This window comes from Alosa sapidissima, chromosome 7 (assembly GCF_018492685.1).
Source record: "Alosa sapidissima isolate fAloSap1 chromosome 7, fAloSap1.pri, whole genome shotgun sequence".
Taxonomy (NCBI): Eukaryota; Metazoa; Chordata; class Actinopteri; order Clupeiformes; family Clupeidae; genus Alosa; species Alosa sapidissima.
In genome coordinates, this window is record NC_055963.1 from 12,028,280 (window position 1) to 12,047,394 (window position 19,115).

General features: G+C 46.4%; 1 protein-coding gene across 1 annotated transcript; it reads right to left on the reverse strand.

The window, feature by feature from the left end:
- Positions 1-552: 552 nt before the first annotated feature.
- Positions 553-8,291, reverse strand: LOC121713388 (EMILIN-3). The gene is made up of 4 exons (XM_042097945.1): positions 8,166-8,291; positions 4,660-4,985; positions 2,977-3,539; positions 553-2,530 (listed from the first exon to the last, which is right to left on the reverse strand). Exons 1-4 carry the CDS (start codon positions 8,243-8,245, stop codon positions 1,160-1,162), a joined length of 2,340 nt encoding a protein of 779 aa, XP_041953879.1. The 5' UTR covers positions 8,246-8,291; the 3' UTR covers positions 553-1,159.
- Positions 8,292-19,115: the final 10,824 nt, after the last annotated feature.

Genomic DNA, 19,115 nt, shown 5'->3' on the forward strand with positions numbered 1-19,115 from the left:
ACATTAAAATGTAGGGTCTGGGCACTCACCGTTCGCAGTGCTCAGTCCGAGGGGCGGGATAATCAGTTGTCTTTCAAATTCCCTCTGCACGCAATAGGACAGCGGCAGCGCTAATGAATCCCATGCGTTTCCCACCAGCGAGCTAGTTGGCTAGGCTAGGTGTCATGTCACTCTTATGTCGATACTGTCAAGGAAAGTGTAACCAAAATTTGAGACAGGGAGGGTGAAACAAGAGACCCCCCCCTTGTATTTATTGCAAATGTACATTGTATACATAGCCATATTCTACTGCTCTTCATTCTATTCTTACTGTTCTGTTTTTATTCTTCTATGTTTTTTTTTTTTTTTTTTTATATGTTAAGTGAGTGTTGTACTTTGAGGGCAAATATTAACCAAGGTCCAATTCCTTGTTTGTTTACGCAAACCTGGCCAATAAAGCTGATTCTACAATGTAAACTCTCTAAATTCATTAAATGTCAAAAATATGCCTAAATATATCAGATCACGTTTTCATGGTGGTGTGTAATTAATGACAGGAAGTATATAAACTGGTTCTCCAAAATGTTATCTGTTTATTTTATTCCTCAGATGACTTATCTCTGACACCTGGTGGAGAGAACTATCTGGCAGGCTGGTCCATATTACAATCTAAAGCTCACTCTTCTTCCAGCTTTGTCCTTTTAGTCACAGAAAATTATTATATTCTCCAACAGTATAAAGAAACATTACATTACATTTCATTTTTGTACACAAAATAATTGTTTACCAAAAATTAGCACCATTCATGAGGACATACAGTATTTTGAGAAGAGAGGACAGATGGGCCTGGAGAGAGTGGACTGATAATGGCAGAGTAGAGACCCATAGCAGCGTATTAGTCTGGCATCACGTTTGTTATTCTCATATTTTTGTACAAATACATCTCTAATAACAATGCAGTCACTTTGTCTTCATATAAGTTAAAACGTTAAAATCAATATAAAATGTGGAGGAAAACAAACAAAGAAAAAAAAAAAAAAAAAGTATAGGGTGAAACAGAAAATGCCCTGTAAAAATAATAATAATTATTATAATAACAATGATAAAAACAATATTGCCATATCTTTACAGCTGTAGCCCCACCTCATTTGTCTCTGTAGCTGAAATGCTACTGGTCTCCCTACTGCCCCCTGTGGCCATTTTTGTCCCTGCACTCCTCCAGCCCGTCCTTGAGCTCGGCCAGCTGCTGCGAGTGGGTGGACAGCGTGCCGTTGATGCGCGCCAGGAAGTGGTCGGAGTGGCCCTCGAGCTCGCCGCGGATGCGCTCCAGCTCATCGGCCATCTCGGACAGGCCGCTGCACTGTCCCTCGACCTGGGCGACGCGGCTGTCGACGGCCAGCACCTCTTTCTGGACGCCAAGCGCCGTGCTGCGGCATCCCTGGAGCTCCCCAGCCAGCCGGCGGCGCAGGCCCTGCAGCTCGCCCTTCAGCTGGATGAGGCGGCGCTCGCCCGCGCCCAGCATGGACGCCTGCCGGCCCACCAGCTGCGTGATGCCCTGCACCTGGTTGGCCAGCCGCTCCTCACGCTGCGTCCAGGTGGAGTTGGCCCGGCCCACCTCGCGCGAGATCAGGCTCACCGAGTCGCGCAGGCCCTTTAGCGTGCGGTTGACCGAGTTCACGTTGATCTTGAGGAGCGTGATCTCGCCCTCCACGCCGGCGGACTCCTCCGCCTCCACGATGCGCGTCAGCAGGCCCTGCAGCGTGCCGTTCAGGCGCTCCAGCTGCTCGGCGTGCGTGTCCAGGCGGCCGGACACCCTCTTGTCCACCTCCTCGCAGTCCTCGTCCGTCGCCCCTGTCCCTGTGCTCGTTCCAGTCCCTGTCCCAGTCGGGCGGCTGCCGTCCTCTCCCTCGCCGCCCGTGGAGGAGCCGGGTGTGCAGGAGGACGTGCAGAGGAGCTCCAGGTCGGTCAGCTGCTTCTGCACGCCGTCCAGGTCAGCCTCTACGCGCCTGCGCACCGACTCGATCTCCGTCTCCAGCGCCGGCACCACGTGGCCCTCCAGCAGCGCCGGTGCTGTGGCGTTGCTCAGCTCCTCCACGGCCACGAACAGACGCTCCTCCAGGGCCTTCAGCTTCTCGTCCAGCAGCGTGTTGAACCCGTCCAGGGACGTGGGCACTCCACCGGGCGGCGCCAGAGGCTGACCATCTGGGCTCCCCGCGTCTGGCGGCGGCAGGCCCCTCTCGGTGGTGTTGATCCGGCCCTCGATGTCCTCCAGCCGCGTCTCCAGGATAGCCTCGATGTGGATGGTCTGGTCGGACAGCGCCACCTGGAGCTGGCGCTGGGACTCGGTCAGGCCCTTGACGGCCTCCTCCAGGAGCAGCACACGCTGGGACAGGCCGCTCACCTGACCACAGCAGCTCTCCGTCAGTGTCAGGCCCTGGATCTGCTCCTGCAAGTGGCCCAGCTCTTTGCGGAGGCCGGTCTCACGGCCGTCCAGCGACTGCTGCATCTGCTCCTGGCCGTCCAGGTGCTCGTTCTGGCACTGCTTCTGCACCTGAGAGTGGGGAGGGGGAGAGAGGGGTCAAAGGGCATCACACACAGAGTGCAACCAGGAAGTGAACTCGTCTACTCTATACTATTTGTTTTGTGTTAATGTTGTAATTGTCAAAGTAATAATGCAGTCACTTATATTAATTAAATGCAGTAATTACTTAACCAATGAGAATACGGTAATATTATCTGAGTTCATGGCTTGTTCATGAGCAATGACTGAGAGAATATTTTATTAGTTGACAGGTAAAAACCATAAACGTTCACAATTTTACATTTCTTTACCCATGTTTGATACATTTATCAACAGTTATTAACATTGACTTTTGGTAATTAGTTTAATTTTGCTGTTGAATTCCGAACTGGCCCAAGTAGTTGCAGTAGATCTGCACTGGGAACCAAGGCTGCAGTTCCATGCAGTTCCTGATTCCACAGACACCTGCCCCTCACCTGCCCGATGCGGTAATCACAGTGTCCCTCCATCTCCAGCAGCCTTTTCTCAAAGCCGTCCAGAATCTCGGCCCGCACTCCCGCCAGCCTGGAGTCCACCATGTCCTCGAGCAGCCTCTGGTTGACCACCCCACCCGGTATGGGCCGGCCTGTGGCCGCCTCCAGGAGCCTCTTGAGCTGGCCGTCGTGGCCCATCACCATCCCGTGGATCTCATCCAGCATGTCGCTCTTGACCCGCAGCTCGTCCTTCACCTCCGTCACGCGGCCGACCAGCTCGCCGTAGCCCAGGAAACCGCCGCCGTCGGTGCTGCTGCCGCCGCTCAGGCCGTCCAGGTTGCCGTCAGGGATGACCCCGAAGCCCACGGAGGAGTCGGGGGTCAGGCGCGGCGGGGAGCCGCTCAACAGGGTGGTCAGGAGCTTGTTGGTGTCGTCCCGGAGTGAGACGCGGAGACGATTCTCCAGGCCCGCCACCATGCCATTCAGCGTGTCCAGACCCTGGGACAGACGCCGCAGGTCGTCCTCCATGCGGTCCAGACGCTCGCCCGAGACACCCACCTTAGGACCTGCAGGAGAACGGCAGAAAGAGGAGAGGAGATAAACGAAAATGAGGACAGAACATCTGGCAAAACAAAGCAATTCTGATTTTAAAAAGATCCATATGAGAAATATGTTGATTTATTATGTGCATTAGGCTCTGGAGGACAAGAGTTGGGGCATGTACTGTATGCAAGAGCAAAGTTGGCAGATGCAGAGAGAACAACATATCAAACATAACTTTTAACTTAACATGCCATGGTCAATGCTATATCCCATGATTTCATTTTTGTTCAATGCTATATCCCACGATTACATTTCTGGAACATCACTGAGGTTGCTATGGCAATTACAGATCATGGATAACGACGGTGTAATATCACCGGAAATAATCTATCTATGAGAAAAAGCTGTAATTTCATGAAACATTATGAAGACTGTCATGGCAATTGCAATTAATGGACAATGATGCTATTATATCATTGGAGATAATCTATCATGAAAATGTGTCATAGTACATAGCATCTGCCATCTGTTCAGGACCTGCAGGTTATATTGGTCCAGTGCCTGAGGCAGAACTGGGGTGTCCCCACTGAGGAAATTGTAATTGTATAGCTCTTGGGGACAATATCTTTGAATAGCTATTTGTGAAAGTGTATTATGTGTATTATTAAGTATTGAAGAAAAAAATGAGCACATGCATTGTGAAAAATATCAACACACCCAACATAGCCTGAGTGAAGTCATCTTGTTGCTTTGACTGAGTTCAGTAATGTCAATGTGTCATATCACTTTTATTACACTGAACCAGTGGTGTAGTCTAGTTAGCGCTAGTGGGTATACTGTGATCAACCCCAAATGTATCCTTGCCTATTTTAAGTGGGTATAATGAAATGGTGATGCCTTTTTAAGTGGGTATACTGCATCGTCCTGCGTATCACGTAGACTACACCACTGCACTGAACTAGACACTACATGTTCACATAACTAAATTCAGCCAACGAACAAGATGACTTGGCTGAGCTATGTTGTGTGCATGCCATCCCATCTTGTTTTCCTCCTTTTCCTTTAAAAGGGAGATTTCTGTGGTGCTACCAGACTGGTCACCCCATGCATGGAAAAGCACTAAGGGGGAGTTTCCAGCCTTACCATAGTTGGGGCCTCCAGATGGCAGCTGGCCCGTGGGGACCTGTGTGCGCCCATCGGGCTGCCCGTCGGGCACAGGGTAGGGCTTCCCAGGCTCCAGGCTCCCTCCTGGGACAGGCTTTGGCTCAGGCCCCTTGGGCTGCCCCCGGGGGTAGCCCTTCACTGCCGGCCGGGGCAAGATGCCCTTAAAGGGGGGCATCATGCCATCGGGCAGCGAGGCGGGGCCATCGAAGCAGTTCTCCCCCGTGTAACCAGGGCAACAGCGCCACTCGAGCTCGGTCACAGTCTTGTAACCCACCTTGTACTTGGGCTTGAAGAATGTGCGGTACCTGTATGCACACACACACACACACACACACACATACACACACAGAGACACACACACACACACACACATACACACACACACACACAAAGACACATACAGACACACACATTGCAACAAATCAATGAGAGTCTATATGCTGTTGCACCACTCAAAGCTAACTGGCTGGTCATGATCGCTTTATTTATACTGTATTATAAGGCAATGAGGGGATGAAATATTTTGCTGGATTAGCAGCCTTTGCAAACGGATTAGGGGATTTGGGCTAAGATTACCGCAGGCTGAGCATGACACTCATGCCTGGTTCTCATCCGGGCTTCCCCGTAACGATGAACTACAGACCCCTGTGGACTTAAAGGGCTTTCCCCCTGACCTCAGCTAGCAGTGGTGCATGTGTGTGTGTACAGTATAAGTATACTCTTTTATGATCCTGTGAGGGAAATTTGGTCTCTGCATTTATCCCAATCCGTGAATTAGTGAAACACACTCAGCACACAGTAAACACAGTAAGGTGAAGCACACACTAATCCCAGCGCAGTGAGCTGCCTGCAACAACAGCGGCGCTCGGGGAGCAGTGAGGGGTTAGGTGCCATGCTCAAGGACACTTCAGCCGTGCCTACTGGTCGGGGTTCGAACCGGCAACCCTCCGGTTACAAGTCCAAAGTGCTTACCTGTGTGTGTGTGTGTGTGTGTGTGTGTGTGTGGTGTGTGTGGTGTGTGTGTCTGTGTGTCAGACATGGGGGACTCGAGTCACATGACTTGACTCGAGTCAGACTCGAGTCACATTTTTTAGGACTTGAGACTTGCTTGATCAACATGTATAAAAGACTTGACTTGACTTTGACTTGCTATTCATGACTTGAGACTTGACTTAGACTTGAGACAAATGACTTGAAATGACTTGACTTTTTTTTCATAGATATTAAGGAGTTAACTTTACTATTTTAGAAAATCTGCTTAGGTGCTGTTGCATGTGTCACGCGAGTGAACCTGTCATTGTTACCAAGTGACGCGACAGACCAACAGCAAGTGCCAGATCAAATGAGACAGACTGAGGTAGGCTAACTTGCAAATAGGCTCTACGTTTATACCAAAACATAATAATGTTTGGCTACACAGATGATTTATCTGACAACTCAAAGGAGAAATGAACAGCAGTCTGCAAGTGCGCAAATTAGCGACATAACCACCACCACGTTGATTTTCATCCGTCAGAAGTTAGTTGTGTTAGAAACCTAATGTCAAATTTGAGGCATGTTAAGAGTTGGCTTTGAATCTATTATGCTTTTTAGTTAACGCCATATTAGGTTAAAATGTGTGAAATGGCAAAGTGAAACATTTTCTTGTCTAAATTTAATCTTGATATGCTAGCGAAAATGTTGCCAATGTAACCTAAAGTAAGCGCCTCTCTTTCTCCCTCCCTCTTAAACACGTCCCTTTTTCATACGTTACAGTCTAGTAACAACAGTAAGTAGGCCTAGCTAACTGCCAGCAATCAGCATAGAAGAGTAGCTTACTTCATATGTTTATGTATATTATGTATAATATGATATAGCATTGACGGTCCCAAATCCTCCTAAAACCCATTACGCTTGTCAAAAGTTTGGCAGTGACGTCGGTGGCAGCGTTTAATTAATTGATTACATTTTCAACATTATTGGGTCCTTGGAGATGTGACAGGTCAGGACAGGTGTAACTTGAACTGTTTGAATATATTTTCATGATTTGATGTAGCCCAATGTTTCTCAAACTTTTTCAGACGAAGGACCACTTAACCAATAAAAAAGAAACCCATGGACCACCTAGCTAAAAAAGATTAGACCTACTTCAACAGTATATTAGCCTACACTACTACTACCCACTGAACCACCTTGCTTATTGTCTTTGCACTTTGCTTATTGTGTCAGAGGATTCATATGATTTAAATCATCTTACACGCAGAACTGTTTGGATTTACATATTGCAAACAACTCATCCATATTATATTTTACCACGTCTGCTCGCAGACCACTTGGGATAGCTTGCGGACCACCTAATATTTGAGGCATATTGAAACAATAATAGGCTATTTTATAATAGGTCTACTTGAAATACATTTATTTTTATTTGTATACATTTCATCTTATTCTATAAACCGTTCAGATGTATGTGGCTTGAATGAATGCAATGTCTATTTGTTTGATCCAAATAAAACTCCAGCAGTTCATAACTAGCCTATTGTAGCTTATTTTAAAATGAAAACGTGGGTAAATCATTATGAATTTGTATGATTTGGCTATGACTTGACTTGCTTGACCCAAGCTATGACTTGACTTGACTGTCTTTCTGTGTGTGTACTGTAACCTTTCCTCTCCAAGTTTAACAATATATAGACAAATAAGATCAGATGGCTGCTCCTAATAAGTAAAGTATATATTCAGATGTTGAAATGGGTATTCATATTACAGAGGGATTATGTAGAAACAAAATAATATAGAAACAAATGTAACCATCACAAGTTATCAATATTTTATGAGATAAAAGATAATTTACTCATATTATTTTGCATTATATTATAGACGTGTGTCTAAACATGTGTATAAATGTGTATTTTCTACTGATTCGCATAAATGTTTTCAGGATGCATCGGTCAAAGTGTCAAAGCCCCCTTGTGTCCTTTATGTAAGCTACCACCAGGGGGCAGCATTAGTGTGCAACATGAACACCATACGGACTCAAATAAAGTCTCTGACTTAACAAACCAATGGCTGCACATGACTGCAGAGTGCAAATACTAACTCAAACCATGAAAACATTTCCATGTGCGTTTTCATCGACATCTATTGTCTTACGTCTGGTGTTTATAATAGTTTTGAATGTTGTGCATGGTAACCTCCCTCCCTATAGCAGACCCTATACCTATAATAGGGCAGTGTTGGGATAATAAAATAAAAAAAACGATGGCTTCACAGTCTCTTGTGGTTTGTGCAATGTGAGTTTCATAAGGTCATACTCATCACTTGTTATATGTCTTGGCCGGACCATTTAACAAGCTGTTAGTGTGACCACCACCCCAGCCCAAAGCACAACCCCCCCCCCCTTTTTTTTATTGTATCGCATAATATGTCATCACATGTGCGATGGGCCTGTCCAAAAAAATGCTAGCGAGCGAGAAAAAGGCAAACGCCTTGGTGGGATTTCTTACATAAGCACTGGGCACTTCTGACCCCAGATACACTTGGTGGTGTACTCTGCCTTCACGTAAGTGGCCATCCCATCCTGCATGGTGCATGTGATGTTCTTCTGGACGATGTAGGCGCAGTGGTTTCTGTGGAGGAGAGATAGTCACAGAGAGACAGAGAGAGTTACATACGGTGAAAGGTTTCTGCAAAGAAGAAGTAGAGAGTCAATAACAGGATGTCCCGTGCTGGCCTTGCCAATAATGAGGTCTTGAGGGACTGGACGTCTCAGTCCAGCACTAAATGAGATGCATCAGCCCGCGCAGCTGCGCTTTCATATTCGCGAAGGGCGTTTGAAATGGGAGACGACCGCCAACACTGCTCATGCAGATCGGCTTCGCTGCGCCAAGCATCTTTACTCCCGGAGCAACGCACCGCCCAATCCAACAGTTTGCTTTTCTCATCCAAAAGTGCAACTATAGCAACTAGAGGGAGGGAGAGAGAGCGAGATAACTTTGTACTCGGCCCAAGTTGTGAGGAAGCAATGATGTTATTGTATCTCTTCTTCTCCTATTTCTCTCAGATGTGAGACGTTGCTGAGATTCATGGCTAAACAATGGAGTGCGTTGACGTCTCCGACGGCCACCCGCCAGCTGTTTGCAACCACTGCAAATACGGACGGGAGAAAACGTGTGCACTCCAAACAGCACGCTCATGTCAGCCGACAGAGCGCTGACATTAACAGAAGCTGTCAACCTATAAAAGAAATACCTCTAGCCAATCCACTAGTCGTTATTGATGTCGGCATGCACAAGCATCTGTGGCACGAAGAGTTTGCGCACACTTTAACCTCCGCTGTTTACAGAGCAGTTAAGGGTAGCTCCAGGGAGTTCGGGCCAAGAGGCCGTGACAGAGGTCCTTTCATGCCGGCCACATATGGTCTCTGACACAGCACGCTATTCAAGAAGCCAAGGCCCTGCCAAGCGATCATCTCCAAGGTGATCTGCCACTTAAGCATCAGGACGACTGGGCCAGCTCTAGTTCCACTTAAAGCAGTGAAATGTTTGGAAAATTAGATACCAAAACCTCACATTACCAATGGGCATACCTTTACAACAGGTACATTCTTTATACTTCAAATGTAGACATATTTCCATTCAATTTGTGTGCACTGTAAAAAAAAAAGATTAGTGTAATCAAAATAGCTCAGGTAAGTAATAAACTTAACACTGTATGTTCACAAAACTTCTCTCAACTAGAGGGACAAGATGACTGGCTTGTGTTAAGTGCACTAAATCTCTCTGGTGCTTTGAGCACTTTGTTCCACAGATTTAGCCACAGGGCACACAAAAATTGAACAAACACCAAATATGTTGTCATACTTTGCTTGTTGTGTTGATGAATTGTTGAATTGGTATTTTGGTGTTTAAGCTTTCTAACTCTAATAGTTCACCCCCGTTGACCCATCAAGCTGTCTCTGGAAGATCTTAATGCATTCTAGGAAGGAGTGAGTGCACTGCCCTATTACTCTCTCTGAAGACCGCCGCTGTCCTCCCAAGTGGACACTAATGTTTATTGGGAGGCTGCGCAGCACTGGACTCTCTGTTGATATCATGCTAATCGATAACAGCTTGTTTTCAAATGTGATGGTCTGCCCACAAAACAAACACACACACACACACACACACACACACACACACACACACACACACACACATACACACACACACAAACACACACACACACACACGCACACACACACACACGCACACACACACACACATAATAATGCAGACGGCATCACACTTAGCTCCTGAGCTGCTCTTCAACACATGGTTACCACTGCTTTTAAAATCATACCATAAAATCGAAGCTAGTTTTATCAGAGCCGTTTCCTCCCCATAACGGCTGGATTTATTGACGGTATAAAGGTCCTTTATGACCTGTTGTCTGTTTAATTCGGGAGAAGCCAAGTTTTTCTGATGCGCGGCAGTGGGGGTGATTGACGGTCGAGTGGAGCGACTCGGCGGGAAACAGGGAAAAGGGTCTGGCGTTCTGGCTGGGCTCGACCTGAGGGGGTTGAAAAATGGTCAGGGATCCGTGATTTGTTTGTCAGGTGCACAACCGGGGAGTGTGACCTTCATACTAAAAACCTAGCCTTTGAGCAAGAGGAATCCAGATGTTCAGTGCTGAAAGAGTCCGTCCGACTCTCCTACTCTACACACACACACACTCATGTGCAGACACATACACACACACGCACACACACACACACACACACTCATGTGCAGACACATACACACACACGCACACACACACACACACACACACACTCATGTGCAGACACATACACACACTCGCACACGCACACACACACACACACACACTCACGTGCAGACACATATGCACACACGAGTGCACACACACACACACACACACATACCCACTCATGTGCAAATACATACACACACTCGGACATGCACACACGCCTGCAGACACATACGCACACACGTGCACACACACACACACACACAAACACGTGCAGGCACATACACACGCAGACACAAAGACACACACATCAGTCACCCCCTTCCTATTAGCAGTGTCTGCCAATGTCATTTGGGCTGGACTGTGATATTTAATCTGGGCAGGTGTCTCCAGTCTTAGTGATGAGAACGACAGAGCCAACCTGGTCTCAGTGAGAGGGAGAAACGTCCGGACCACGACAGCTATTAAGGGGAAGAAAGAAAGGAGAAGAAAACAAAAGAGAGTGAAAGAGAGAATATTCGGGAGGGATGTCAACGCGGTGACAACAGAAAAAACAGACAGGGAGTAGAAGTCAGAAAAACTTCACTCTGTCACCCAAACTCCAGAGCCAGAGAGGTGAAAAAAAGAAAAAGATTTCCCCTCTCTCTCTCACACCACATCAGATGATGAGGACATCACAGAGCAATTAGTACCTTGTCAAGTTCTTCAGGCAGTAAGAACAGCTCACCAGGCCCAGATCCGGCCACAACCAGATAGCAGCAGCCAGTGAGGGAGGATTTCTGTGTGGTGCTTATGCGCTAGACAAAATGTATGTGTGTTTGTGTGTGTGTATGCATGTGTATGCATGTGTGTGTTTGTGTGTGTGTGTGTGTGTGTGTGTGTGTGTGTGTGTGTGTGTGTGTGTGTGTGCGTGTGTGTGTGTGTTTGTATGTGTCAGACAACTTGCCAGACAAGCTTCATCTGTTTGCCACCAAGACCACACAGTATGAGACACAAGAGACAGTGTGGATTATAAATGAGAGGGATTTCCAGTGAGTGGGTGTATGTGTGTGTGTGTGTGTCTTTGGGGACTGAATGTGTGTTGTTCAGCTGTCATCCGCAGAGTGTGAGGTGTATGTCTCTTTTATCATTTGGGATAAGGAACCCTCAACACCAGCACAAATGGACTGAGAGTGACGAGAGTCCTCCTACCACATCAAAAACCACACACACACACACACACACACACACACACACACACACATACAATCTGACAACATTCCCTCTATTGACCAGAGATGGTGGCTCCATCTCTGTGCCACTGAGCTCACTGTGAATATTGCCAGGGTTGGGTTACGGCTGCCAGAGCCTGTCCAGCTGTCCCGGAGGGAAAGCGGAATTTTCTGTCGGGGCTCAAATGTTATTCCAGGGAATCTTTGCCCAGCCGAGCCAAAACAGCACACCTCCCATTTACTTCCCTCTCTGTCTCTCTCTTTCTCTCTCTCTCTCTCTCTCTCTCTCTCTCTCTCTCTCTCTCTCTCTCTCTCTCTCTCTCTCTCTATTGTTCCCTTCCTCTTACTGCTTTTGCACTCGCTCACACCTCTGTTAAACTGTCAGCTGAGGCCTGTATCTCAGGGAGCCATTTCTGAGCACCTGCAGCAGCCAAAGTGTGATCCTCTCTCCTATTTATATATATATATATATATATATATATATATATATATATATATTAAAAAATTGGCGCTAAACGGGGAGTGAAAAACACCCAACTCTATTTCAGCTGCTTCGCCCCGTCCAAAGTTCCTTCTATTTTTTTTTAATATTTTTTTTTCTCCCTTCTAATACGAAGCCTATTTTAAAAGTGCCAGGGCCATTTTTGAAATGACCTTCCATCCCAGGGCCAGACTGAATGAGCTAAGCACCTGCAGACTGATGTGATTTAAAAAGAAGCTGGAGAGTGAGAAGAAGAGAAGAAGTGAAAAAAGAGAGAGAGAGAGAGACAAAGAAAGAGAGAGAGAGAGAGGGAGACAAAGAAAGAGAGTGAGAGAAAGAGACAAATAAAGAGAGCGTAAGAGAGAGAGAGGGAGACAAAGAAAGAGAGAGAGAGAGCGAGTGAAAGTGAGCGAGTGAAAGTGAGAGAGCTGTCGCCGGTGTCTGTCTCCCTCGTCGTCTGGTCGACTCTAACGAGAGAGAATCACTCTTTCAACAGATCGTGGGGTCACTCCTGGAACGCCACGTCAGAGTGGCCTCAGTGAGGATCATTACTGTCAAGCATAAATATGGAGACACAGAGACAGAGGCCTGGACACAGACGCCACTCAAATCCTTCAGGGAAGGAGAGTGGACTGGGTTGAGTAAACATCCCAAATGGGCTGCCTATTACACAGAGAGAGAGAGAGAGAGCGGGAGACCAGAGAGAGAGAGGGAGTTGAGAGAGAGAGACCAGAAAGGATAAATATAGGCAGATACATCACTAGGTGGAGAGAGTTTTTAAAGACACGCAGCCTGACACATTCCAGCTGCTGGCTAAGGGGCCCTGGAGCAACTGTTTGCTGGATGGACAGAAAGATTTGGGACATCGGGATGGGAAGAGAGTTTTAGGGACACATATACATACACACGCACGCACGCATGCACACACATACACACACTCTCTCTCACACACACACACACACACACATAATCCATCCATCTTCAGAAACAATGGAAAGCCCTGGGTGAGAGTGCTGCCAGATCCAGATCCACGGATTAATTTGGTCTACCATGCCTTTGTGTCCGTTCAAAACTCACACACTCACACTTTCAAAAACTCTGTAGCAATGTTGCCTGAGAACTCACTCCCACTCTGTGAATTACCCCATGGATGGGAGGGGAGAGGGGGTCCACCCCAAGCCCGAGCACTCAGCAGGGGTGGGGGGAACGGCACGGAGGCCTTGTGTGCATCCCGAAGAGTTAACAGGCTGATTCGGAACGTGTGCAAACACACTCAGCCATTCAACAGCTTCTCATTATACACACTAATTCCTTACGCACATAATCTGCTTTACTGCGGAAAATCCTTCCACATTTTTACAGTTCACTATTCAGAATTTTTTTTTTAATTTTTTTTTTTAAATGCTCTGAGTCTCGCCTAGCAGTCATGGGGAATATATTAAATCATGGAAGCGCTCCAAAAAATTAAGTGTTTATTAAAGTCCGAGATCAATTTCCAGGATTTTTTTTTATTATCCAAAATGCATGATGGAAATTGCACTGCATGCGTCACGAGGAATCTGTGGCGCTTGCAGGCTGAGTGAGGCTTGATGTCCGCACGAAATCTAATCAAAAACCACTCAGGCTCGTCGCACAGAAGGGAAAGAATGGACCATTGTGCGACTTTGGCAGCACTCTCCGAAAACATTTCAAAACATTAAAACAAAACGTTGACTGCGTGGCTTTTCATCCGCATCTACAGAGATGACATCAGCCTCGGCTGGACCCGCTTGGCTGGACAGTCGCACTCTTCTATAGGCTGATTCTGCGCCACCCTGATTTTTACAGATCTCACTTTGCACCTTTTAGAAAGAAAAAAAACCCCACAGATGCCTGACAGTGAGAGCTAGTCAGAGTGATTAGCGCTCAGACCATATTAAGCTGAATACCAGCGCTCGCCTTTCTAGAGGCAGAGGGAGGCTGAGTTATTGAAATGTGCCTCTAAGGATGGCTTGAGTGCAGTAGTGACCTGACCCCCATCTTGAGTTTGAAGTTGACTTCAGACTAGTGATGGATGCTGGTTGATCCATGACCTCTAGCTATCAGTAGGGCCTCTATTGCTGACACACACACACACACACACACACACACACACACACAGAGAAAGAGAGAGAGAGTGAGAGTGGGAGAAATACTCACAGGAAAACTCACAGGAAGACAGAAAATGTTTATACTAATTAATTTATTGTATTAACGCTCGTTAAGACACCTTGAGGTACCCACACATAATACACTGTCTCACACCCTCACACTTCATCTGTTTGTAATGATCTGTTACATTGTCCGTAGGCATCTGCAGACGCACTGTGCGGTAAGATGTTTGCCTGCTCCTCGTTCTCCTACATCACTTCACCAGTCCCATCCATGCCCGGCTCAGCGTTCAGACAGCCTAACCCGCTTAGACAGACAACATGAGCCCTCCTGTGGAGACAGCAGAGAAGACAGAAAGCCAACTCCAAGCAGAAGCTTTCAGCCCTCTCCTGTGAGCTGCAATCTCTTTCGGGTGAAACCAGAGCTTCCTGACAGGAGGCCACTGAGTTTCTGGTCGCAGTTTACCACTCGATTGCCATGCCAAAAACATGTTTTCGAAATTGTGAGTATTTAAAGAGGGAAGAAAAAATAAGAAATCAGCTGCCAATTTGCTGACGATTAACAAAATCCCAAGCCAGTTTTTCTTTTTACTATTTGCTTGAAAGAACTTGATTTAAGGCAGAAACATGGCAGCATTAGCTTATCTTGCTGTGAGGATGATCCTAGATTTGAAACACAGGATTGCACAACGCACACACAACTCCTGGTAAGCCTCACTCGGTACAACGCACTGCAAGCGCCTTTGAAAATCAATCTCTTTAAGACTGGATCTACTGCAGTGTGGATTGGCTCATTCAATGGCATATATAGTCAGTCAGCTATAAAACTTCAGAATAGAACTTCAGCCTAGAAGATCTGGTACAGAGCCTGGGAGGTCTCATTGACAGATTTTTTGTTGTAAATCAAGAAAACATGCACTCCTTTTAAGAAATTGTGTGCTCATTTTACTAAATTGTGCACTTACTTGACTAAATTATGGTCTGTTTTACTAAATGGTGCGCTCATTGTACTGAATTGTGCTCTCGTTTTGATTTAGTTAAACAATTGCACAATTTAGAAAAATGAGCGCACAATTTACTGAAATGAGCACCACACATCCTCTCGAAATACAAAAGAAATGACAATGCAATGACACCTCCTGGGCACTGTAATCCATAATTTTGACTGAGCTTACTCCGTCCATGTTTTTGTTTTACAATCATCATGTAGCATCAAAGAATTTAAGAGAGAGAGAGAGAGAGCCATTTCCCTCTTCATTATGATCCTTGTTAACTTGGAAGTAATCAAACCAGTAGGGGGTCCAATGATACATGTTATCAAGTATTGATCATTCAATATTCAGATCATAAGAAGTGCACATACTTACAACTATCTGTAATAAATAGGTAACAATGGTCACTAAGGTCCCCATTAGGAAGTTCCATACATGGTTGAACATCCATTCCATGGCTAATACAGGTCTCTGAAGATGCATTGAAGCTGAATAGATCTAGCTCTTGTGAGGTAAGGTAGACACAATTCCACTACACACACAACTCTCAGTAAGTCTGACTTACAGTAGTTTTATGTTAATAAGCACAATCCTCTAAATATGCACTGGCTTGACTGCAGCTGACCCTTGGACAGATCTGGCCCTGATATGGCCCAGGTCTGGCTGACCTCCATGGCCACCAGGGCAGAGTGGAATAGTACATCATATGGAGGGGACTGTAGGAGACCAGAAGCCAGCAAAGCCATCAGCTGTCAACGTACACAAATATGCAACTGTCAGGATGACGTACGTATACTTTTGTCCAGCATGACTTAAATTATGATTGTACAGATGTACAATTGTTTTGCATCCATATGTGTGCTTCAAGGGTACTGGAACTATCATCTTAGTGTTATCCACACCTTGCTCTTCTAGTTCCATTTCAGCAACAGGGCCACTGGGGTCAGATAATGGTCTTGTGTTTTAGAGCTGAGCGCGTTGGTGTGTGAGACTCCCAGCTGGACTCTCTGTCTCCTTACAGTGGGGCCTGGCCATTGTGGTCATTGTCTGAGATGTCACGACCAATGAAGGCAGCGCCACAATAGGCTCCCTCTGGGGCAGAGGCTGGAAGAAAAGCCCACGGTGCGCTCCGCTGGGAAAGACAGACAGACAGACAGACAGACGGACGGAGGCATGGAGCTGACCCACAGCCACAGAGTACACCAAGCGGACGGCATGGGGGGGGGCAGCCTGGACCATGGTGTTTGGATCGCAAATAGTGCCGTCTGCATTCTACACTGGGTTATAATCATGTGAGTGAGTGTGTGTGTGTGTGTATGTGTGTGTGTTTGTGTGTGTGTGTGTGTTTGTGTGTGTGTGTGTGCATGTGTGTGTGTGTGTGTGTGTGTGTGTGTGTGTGTGTGTGTGTGTGTGTGTCAGTGAGTGAGTTTGTGTGCATATTTATAGAGAAGAAGCTGTTAACAACAGAGGACATGCCGCTCGTCATACACATACACATATAATGCATAAATAAGCTGTGTGTTGACAGTACGCTAAATGACATCAAATCTATACTCGGCTGCTTATGGTCCATGCGTACAGTCAGTCTGGGAATGCCTCTATTGTTGTGGCAGCTACTAATTGGAGATCATCTGCGTCACAGCTACAGACTTGTAAAGTAGTTTAAAAGGCAGTTAGGAAGGAGCCAGTTTCCTGTGTATTGTGATTACAGATTCAGATCAGATTCAGATACAGATCTGGATTGACATCCCACTCAATAAGATGATTTTGTTTGTTTGTTTGTTTGTGTGTTTGTTTTGGTTTGTTTAATTGTTCGTTTTAAATGTGTGCATCCACACTTTCCCCTGTGTCTGCGTTCAACATCACTGAAGCATCTTAGCTATTTCATCCAGAATGCAGAGCAAAGCTCCTGAGCCGTCTGAGATTGGAAAAAGTCCCGGTTGGGTGTGGAATGCGTGGCCACAGGGGTGGGGTGGTCGCAGGGCCCATGGGGTGGGTGGGGTGTAAAGAGGGGGGGGGGGGGGGGAGCAGCAGGTAGCTGAGGAACTGTCCAGATACATCCCACTCCTGGAGCAAGCCAAGCAAAAGAAGAGAAGAGAGGAGGGCGGAAGGTTCAGTGTGTGTGTGTGTGTGTGTGTGTGTGTGTGTGTGTGTGTGTGTGTGTGTGTGTGGTATGTGTGTGTGTAGACAAGGGCTAAGCAGAATATATTTGGTCACACATTATATTAATCAACCTCAGCCACTATACTTACTTCTTCAGTATCTATCTAAGTAGATCGATACAGAGTAAGGGTTTCGTTTAGGTTTTAGGTTGGTAACTTGTAACAGTGTGCACTTACTTGAAAAGTGACAGGAGTAGTTCTTAATTAAACAAATACAGCACTACTTATACTTAGATAAACTGGGAGCAGACATGCTTTGGAGAGGGCCATACATCCCCCCACTGTCATAGTTCTCACCAACTATCTGCCTCTCTCTTTCTCTCTCCCTCTCCCTCTCTCTCTCTCTCTCTCTCTCTCTCTCTCTCTCTCTCTCTCTCTCTCGCTCTCACTCTCCTCTCTCTTCTGCCCCAGTTTGATGGCTAGGGGCAGAGAACTGAGTTGCACATAAACAATGTCGTGGGTTAATGCTTTGTTAACTAATTGGCTCAGCCCTGTACTGTCCGGGTATGGTGGGAATGTGGGGAAGAGAGAGAAAGAGAGAGAGAAAGAGGGAGAGAGAGAGAGAGAGAGAGAGAAGAGAGAGTGATAGAGAGAGAGAGAAAGAGAGAGAGAGTGAGGGAGAGAGAGCGAGGGAGAGAGAGAGAGAGTGATAGGCACAAAAAGACACAGAGGCAGCCATGGTGTGTGGAGATGAATCTTGGCAGCTATGAACTGACTGGACATATTTCACATCTCCTTTTTGCCTTTGAACAGGTAGAGCTGCCTGAGAGCAGATAACCTCTGTGGTCCAGGCTACTCCAAAACACACACACACCATCTGCGTGAGTTCACTGGTAATTGGTTTCTCCGGCGAGAGCTCACAGTCAGGGACACAGACAGAATCCAAAGCATGCCACCTCAAACATTTCTAAACCAAAGGCACAGACCACGTCTCCCCTATCAAACATTTCTAAACTAAAGACACAGACCACCTCTCCCCTATCAAACATTTCTAAACTCAAGCGCATAGAGCAATTTTACCCTATCAAACATATAACAACTCAAGGCATAAACCTCCAATTCTCTATCAAACATATTGCAGCTCAAGGCAAAGACCACCTCTCCCCCGATCAAACATTTCTAAACTCAAGGCACAGACAACCTTCCCCCTATGAAACCTATTACAACTCAAGGCACAGACCTGCACATATTGCAAACATATTGCAGCTCAAGGCAAAGACCACCTCTCCCCTATCAAGCATTTAAAACTCAAGAGCATAGATTACTCCCCCCCCCCCCGGGTCAAATACATTACAACTCAAGGCACAGGTCATCCCCTTCTCTATGAAACATGAAACAACTCAGAGCTCAGACCACCTCTTATGCCTCAAACATTTCAAAACACACCACACAGACCACCTTTCCCCATCAAACACACAACAACTCAAGGCACAGATCACAAGTCCCCTGTCAATCAGTGCAACTCTGTAGAGCTGACAGTTAAGACTTAAGTTATTTCATGCCTGCTTACAGTTCCTATAATCAATAAAAAGACAACGCTTCATTTGGTCTGCACCCCGCATGTCTAACTTCCATGTTTGTTTGTGACTCATCTCCTCTGAGCAGGTACACACACATCAGCATGATGTGTGGCTGTCATACGCTGCTCACAATCTGACAGCATTTTCAAAAGGTGTGCAGACAACAAAACAGTGTCTGTCAACCAGTGGAGAGTGATTTAGACTAGACATACA